Below are 7,500 nucleotides of genomic sequence, written 5' to 3'. Positions count from 1 at the left end.
GACAGCTGAGTGATGAGGGCAGCTGTGGACCTACAGACCCGCATCCCTGGGTGTGTCGTATGTGCGTGTGTGTGTATGAGTGTGTGCGTGTGTGTGTCTCTCTCTATCTCTCTCTCTCTCTCTCTCTCTCTCTCTCTCTCCCTCCCTCCCTCGCTCCCTCCCTCCTACTGATGTCACCTTTGTGTCAGGAAGAATAGAGACCTCACCCTGCAGCCCCCAACAAAGTCATTACAGAGTCATGAGCATGGGACCAGATGTACAGTGTCACATACTCCTCATGTGTAGTTATTCAGCGCCCTCACACAGTCAAGTCTCACTAACGGAGCTTTGCAAAGCAAACATGATTTATTGACGTTCTGTCCTGCGGTGTTCTGCACAGATCTCTGGAGACAAAGGGACAATTCACGGAATATCTACCTGGGAAACTCTGCGCCGTGCAATAAATAATGGTCTCACCACACTGTTAGTTCATAATCATAGTCGTGTTGATGAAACCGACACACAGTGAGGTAATGTTAAGGGGGGAGGGGAGGGGGGGGGTGCATTGTGCAGTCAGGAAGTGTTATCTTGTGAGGTCATACAGTTTTCCATTGGAAGACGAACTTCCGAGCCGCCCAGGAAGTCAGCGACTCCTTGATTTACGCAGCCAGGGCCGTCCAGCTGCTCCCCCCCCCCCCCCCCCCCCCCGTCAGAGGTCACCTGCTGCTGCCCACCCTCCTGCCGCCCGGCGCGGGGGGGACGACAAGGGTTGCCAAGTCAGCCAGTAACCCCCCCTTGGAGTCATAAGTCCCCCCACCCCCCCCCCCTCGCCTGTCTCTCTACTCTACCCTCCTCCTCCTCCTCCTCCTCCTCCTCCTCCTCCTCCTCCTCCTCCTCCTCCTCCTCCTCCTCCTCCACAGAGGTGAGCTGGGCCTCTGCACTCTGTTAATCTTTCACTACGCTCCCACGTCTTTAACAGCGGCCCGCCCGAGAACAGAGGAGAAGAATGAAAGAGGGGTAGTAAAGAGAGAGAGAGAAAGAGGGAGGGAGGGAGAGAGAGAGAGAGAGAGAGAGAGTGAAAGAAAGGGAAGAGAAAAGCCATAGAGAGGGGCCAGATGGGCACCTTCACAGTCCATTTATCAAACCCAATGTGCCCCTCCCCTCCCTGTCGTTCCCATGTCCTAAACCCCCATGTAATTCTGTAATCATTTTCATTATCATATAATGACCTTACAAATCCTACAGCAGTTTGCACGGTCAGTACAAAACTCACAGCTGTTCCCTTCCAGTGTTTGCGTGCCGGCTGTGACAACGCAGGCTCTTTATTGGCCAGAGGCGCGACCTTTGGCCCCGGCGGGTCGACACAGGGTCGCCCCACGCGGTAGGGTCCGGGGAGGGGGGGGTGCGTTGACACCCCGCGCCGACGGCGCTTTCACACCTTTCCGCCGCAGATATGCGAGGCGCGCTCACCTGACCTTTGTGTCAACCGATCGACATCGGGAGGGGCTCGGCGCCGCGAGACTGCCATCGCTTGTCATTTTCGGCCCGGCGGAAGACAAGTGCTTCCTGTTTACTTTGCCGCCGTGAAGTATCGTTCTGTCGCCCGGCCGGCGCGGCGGCCCCGACCGAGCGAGCGGGTAATAGCCGCTCAGAGAGCGTCCTAGAGGGGGCCCCCCGCCACCCAGGGACACGGGCGCCGGCATCTATCACACAGGGGGCTCTCCATATGCGCCGCGAAACCGCATTAAGGCCAACGGCTCATAAGAATAAGAGAGCCGCCATAACTTCATTGGCGCAGATTGAACGAGCGGAGCGGGCCGGGGCGGCGAGCGGGGAACCCAGGCATCCGTCAACCGGAGTACCCATAAGTCACCTGCGAGGACCCGGCCCGGTCAGGGCGACCATTTCTCTTCCGCGTCTCCCGCTAGTGCTCAAACCGCCTCAGGGGAGCGGAGCGAGCTAGCAGGCACAGCTTTTTAGACCGCCCTGCTTTAACGGCTGTTTAAGAAACAAAAGTCAGGCAAAAACCGAATCAATCAGCCCAGTCTCTCTCTCTGTTTATGTGCCCTCAGCTACAGTCATCCATCACTCTTTCTTTTTTTTCTTCTTCTTCTTCATACCCTGAGCTAGAGCGTTATGCGCCGAACGGCTTCCATGGAAACAAAAGGCGGTTTAATGCGAAAACACAGCCTGTTGCGCGCCGTCGCAGAACGAAACCTAATTAGTCGGCGGGATTTTTATTTTTTTATTTTTTAAACACAGCGAAATGAATCAGCAGATTAATTTTTTAAAGTTCCAGTGCGGCGATACGCCTTTATGGAAATAAATTGGCGTTGGGAAATGCGTCACGCTGAATTCAACTCTCCCGGTATCTCTTAATAGATATACTCCATCTTTCACAACTGGGATATTGCTCCTAAAAGAACCGCTAACTCTTTTTTTTCCACACCACACAGAGAGCTAGAGTTGGTTCTTTGCCCTTATCCCCTCTCCGTATCTCCAATCATTATCAGGGCGTCTGTCTGAAGCGTTGTGCAAGGCCATGTGTTGGGCTGGCTCTGAACAGCATCTGTTGACAGCCACTTCGCAGACGACGAAGCGCGGCTTTTTGGTGGGAGAGAGACATTATCTGTGTGTGGAGAGAGAGATAGGGAGCAGGCGGAGTTCAAACACATTACAGCCCTGTGTGTGGGACACCGCTCCCCCTGCAGATCTAATCACTCGTCTCCCGCTGAGGAAATACACCGCTGTCTGCAGGTCAGACAAGGACCGAGCACTTCCTGTCCTGGCCCTTGTCACTGGCTCTCTGAAGGATGGGACGGCTGGGGCTGGAGGTTGGAGGCTGGAGGCTGGGGCTGAGACTAGGGCTGGAGGCTGGGGCTGGGGCTGAGACTAGGGCTGGAGGCTAGGACTGGGACTGGGACTGGGACTGGGACTGGGACTAGGACTAGGACTAGGACTAGGACTAGGACTGGGACTGGGACTGGGACTGGGACTGGGACTGGGACTGGGACTAGGACTAGGACTAGGACTAGGACTGGGACTGGAGGCTGGGGCTGGAGGCTAGGAATTGGGGGTGGTCAAACAGACGTTTGGGGGAGGCGGGGGCGCGGTGAAGGCAAGGTGAAAGGGGACAGTCAGCTTTCAGCACCTGCATTAGGAATGCAGAGGCCAGCCCTCCGCCGGAGTTTTGAGACCGGAGGCGCGGACGCAGCCCGGCGAGGTGTGTGGAAACAGTCTGTTTACAAGGATCATCTGGTCTGGGCGTGACTGGGGGGTCAACTGGAGGGAACACATCAAAAACCCGGGGGGCCGGGGGGCAGGGGGGGGGGGTGTAGAAGGGAGGGGGTGGGCGGGACATATCAAGGTAACAGAAGTTTGCCTTTCTTGGAGAAACCGCCCCATGCGGTGTGTCTTTCTAAAGTAAGTGTGTGTGTGTGTGTGCATGTGTGTGTGTGTCTGTCTGTCTGTCTGTGTGTGTGTGTGTGTGTGTATGTGTGTGTGTGTGTGTGTGTCTGTGTCTGTGTCTGTGTCTGTGTGTGTGTGTGTGTGTGTTTGTAGGTGTGTGTGTGTGTTCTCCCTCCAGGCTCTGCAGGCTCATATCACCAAGGTCTGGGCCACGTCAGGCCTTGAGCAGGGGAAGATTAGGCTACTGACACTGAGGTCAAACTCATCTGTACAGACAACATGCATTATAAACATGCATTATATATGTGCGCGTGCGTGTCTGTGAGAGAGAGAGAGAGAGAGAGAGAGAGAGAGAGAGAGAGAGAGAGGGTATATTGTACAGTACGTCCATATGCATATGTTTACGTGTGTGTCTGTGTGTGTGTGCGCGCGTGCGTGTGTGTGTCTGGGAGCACACTCTAGTTTGTCAAGAACATTGAGGGTAGGAAGAGATGGACCAGCTAAAAAAACAGAGTGCTCTCACTGTGTGTGTGTGTGTGTGTGTGTGTGTGTGTGTGTGTGTGTGTGTGTGTGTGTGTGTGTGTGTGTATGCATGTGTGTGTGTGTGTGTGTGAGGCCTTTTCTTTATCTCAATGAAAGCATTCTAACCCTGGCCTTATCAGGGGGGGGAAGGAAGTGCCTACGCTATCCCAGACACATGTGTAGTCGTGATATCTGGCAGGCACAAGGACCCCACATCCTCAAACAACCTCTGACAGCCACCATAGATTAGACCACCTATGGAATTCACCGTATTGTTCCGAGCGCCAAGTGATTTCATGCAGCCTCATGGTTGTTCTGTAGCACGTATCCTATTTCCAGCGCGAGGGTGATTTACTGTGTGTGGAGTCACTGGACTGAACCCCACGGGTGAGTTTGTGAGGACGACGGGTTGTGACAATCTGACGTGTGTGTGTGTGTGTGTGTGTGTGTGTGTGTGTGTGTGTACCCATGAAGTAGGTTACTGTGTCCTTTTGACCTGCCACTGTCATAATCTTATGTGTACAGTATTGAACAATGTGATCGCCAACTAGGCACTTATGTAACTGACTGACCGCATTGTTCATGTTTTTGCCCTGTTCGTGTTTTTGTCCTGTATTTCTATTGATGTTGGTGTGTGTGTGTGTGTGTGTGTGTGCGTGCGTGCGTGCCTGCTTGTGTGTGTCTGAAGAGGTCAGTGTGTGTGTGCAGGTGCGTGTGTGTGTGTGTGTGCGTGTGTCTGAAGAGGTCAGTGCGCTGTGTGTGTGTGCGCGTGTGTGTGTGTAGGTGCGTGTGTGTGTGTGCGTGTGTCTGAAGAGGACATTGCGCTGTGTGTGTGCATTTGTGTGTGTGCGTGTGTGTGCATGTCTGAAGAGGTCAGTGTCAGTGTGTGTGTGTGTGTGTGTGTGTGTGTGTGTGCGCGCGCATGTGTGTGTGTCTGCATGTGTGTGTGTGTGTAGAGGTCAGCGTGCTGTGTGTGTGTGCGTGTGTGTGTGTGTGTGCGCATGTGTGTGTGTGTGTGTAGAGGTCAGCGTTCTGTGTGTGTGTGTGTGTGTAGAGGTCAGCGTCCTGTGTGTGTGTGTGTGTGTGTGTAGAGGTCATGGTTCCGCCCGGCTGACCTGTCCCTCCAGGTCTGTCTGTGCTGCTGTCGGTCGGTCAGCGCGCTGAGCAGCGCCTCGGCCATCTCCCTCCGCTCCGCCTCCGCCCGACCCTCGTCCTCCACCGCCGCCAGGAACAGCTTGGTCTGAAACAGGAAGCACACAGGAAGTGATGTACCGACGGGTCTCTCTCGCGTCGTCCTCAGACGAGCCATCCGTCGGCGCGGCCGGTCATCCCGGGGCTCTGTGCGTCCGACCGGCTCCCCGGGACTTTCCTCTCCCACGTCTTTCCCCGGGGCACGTCCGCGTACGGCAGCGCGGGACGCCATCGCCATCGCGCCGTCGAGCGACAGGCAGTCGCAAAATACCCAGTTCCTGGAATACTACATCACGGGGTTCCGCCTTAAAACCAAAACCTCGATCCCTTCCGAGACTGGGAAAACGGCGTGCGGCGGCGGCGGCGGTTTCCCATCAGACAACGGGGGTAAATTACACCCGATATTAAAGCGTGAGTCAATTAATCCCATCTGCGTGTCTGGGGTGTAATGTGCGAGTATCCCCCTGTTGAACATGAATTACAGGCCGGCTCAGAGCGTGACGCGCCGCCGCTAATCTGAGACATCCTGGCAACCATCAGCCCTCGTCTGCAGCCGCAGCGCCTCTAAGCTGGATGAGGAGGGGGCGGAATAAAAAAAGGGATCCGCCCGCCCGAATACCAACACCGTCAAGAGACGCTCAACCAGTCTCTAGTCTCTCAAAACCCCTCTTTTCAAAATCCCCCACAATGTAAGCAACCGTTGTGTGTGCGTGTGTGTGTGCGTGTGTGTGTGCGTGTGTGTGTGTCGTTTTCCTCTCCTCTTTTTTTAATCTCTTCCCCGACAATCCATCTGTCTGTCTTCATCGGCGCGCGGACGGGTTTGATGGCGGTGGGGGGGGGGGGGGCGTGTTTAGCGAGACGGCGAGCGTGCGATTGTCGCCGGGACGCTGGGAATCACGCCCGCTTCCGCCACACGGGACGGGACAGGTGTCAGAACGTGGCGTCGGCGCCCGGGCGGCGTGTGACCGATTACACCGCCGCGGGATGAGACGTCGGCCGGGGCTGGAGGCCCCGCCCTCGGGGGGAAAACTGTAGGCTCCGTTTTGGATCAAAAAGAAGCAAATAAAATACACTCCCCGGATGATTGACAGGATGTGAGAGTGCGAGACGGTACTGTACTGCGTGGCGTTTGTGATTTAAGCGCCGCTGGGAGTGAAGTGAAGCGTTGCTTCGACCTGCTCCTACCTGGTTTTACCTTTTCCCTAAATCTGACCCCGGGTCAGCTGTCCTCCTCCCCATGACGGTGCGAAGGGGGTCAGGGGTTCAGCGGAGAGAGGAAGGGGCCCGTCTGTTCGTCCTCTGTACCCGGCACAGGCGATGACAGAAGCCACCAAAGGAGCTGAGAAGTCCCCCCTCTCGGTGACCTCTGAACCTCTCCTGTTAAACCTCAGTAAACACACTGGCGACAGCCTCCTTGAGAGGAGCTGTTTGTGTGTGCGTACGTGTGAGTGTGTGTGTGTGTGTGTGTGTGTGTGTGTGTGTGTGTGTGTGTGTGTGTGTGTGTGTGTGTGTGTGTGTGTGTGTGATACCCTCCCTCTCTGCGCCTGGGCCTGTGTGTGTGTGTTTGTTGTGCTGTGTTTAGTCTGGCCAGCGCTGAGTGAGGCCTTCAGGTTTAGCCCCAGGCTGATCCCCCAAACCCCCCCCCCCACACACACCACCCCCACCCCACACACCACCCCCACCCCAAGGCCTCCAGCCTCCCCGCCGGCTGGTCCAGACCAGGCCCTAACCTCCCTGACGCCCCCCCCCCCCCTCCAGGGGCCCCCCGGGGCCCTGCCCTCCGCCCACTGCCTTTATCTCTGGAGCCTCTGTTGTTAGCGCCTGGTCGGCCACGCTGTTTGCCCCGGGATGACAGTAGCTGTCCTCAGCGCCCCCCCCTCCCCACCCCGCCCCCCCGACGCTGACCGGAGGTGTCCCCACCGACCGACCGTCCGCGGGGTGAGAGAGGGGGCAGTGGGAAGGGCTCGGCGTCCGTCGAAGACAACCACACCTCCACGCCACCACATGTGAGATCTCCAGATGTCGTCCCTGTCGGACACGGGGGGGGGGGCAGGTAAACAAATATGCGGAGGGGCTGGGGAGGGGGGGGGGGGGGGCAGAGGGTCGCGGCGCTGATAGCACACCGTCCTATCAGACGGCACGGCCACCTGGAGCCCCTCACTGACACCCAGAACCGTATCTTACGCTCGGATTACCCGACACGGAAGGTCGCCCGGCAACCGCGCTGTGAAGGAAACGGCGGCGGATGTGTACCGCCGAGGGCGCGGGACGCCACGCAACACGGTATCCCCTTCGAAAATAAGACATTCAGTCTCTTTACCGTAAAAGAGAAAGCAGGGATATAAGCTGTGCGGCGGTCGAATACAGCGGCCATAAACAGCGCCGTTAACCAAGCGTCGC

The 7,500-nt window shown here is 56.7% G+C and overlaps 1 protein-coding gene across 1 annotated transcript in view; it reads right to left on the bottom strand.

The window, feature by feature from the left end:
* Positions 1 to 7,500, bottom strand: part of fto (FTO alpha-ketoglutarate dependent dioxygenase) — a 126,770-nt gene that overhangs the window by 68,533 nt on the left and 50,737 nt on the right. The window contains exon 8 of the mRNA XM_084436535.1: positions 5,025 to 5,149. Within this exon, the coding sequence (XP_084292661.1) occupies positions 5,025 to 5,149 (125 nt within the window). The remainder of the gene's footprint in view (positions 1 to 5,024; positions 5,150 to 7,500) is intronic.

This window comes from Borostomias antarcticus, assembly GCF_949987555.1.
Source record: "Borostomias antarcticus genome assembly, chromosome: 4".
Classification (NCBI taxonomy): Eukaryota; Metazoa; Chordata; class Actinopteri; order Stomiiformes; family Stomiidae; genus Borostomias; species Borostomias antarcticus.
The sequence above is the reverse complement of the archived record's forward strand: the minus strand, read 5'-3'. Positions and strand labels throughout refer to the sequence as shown.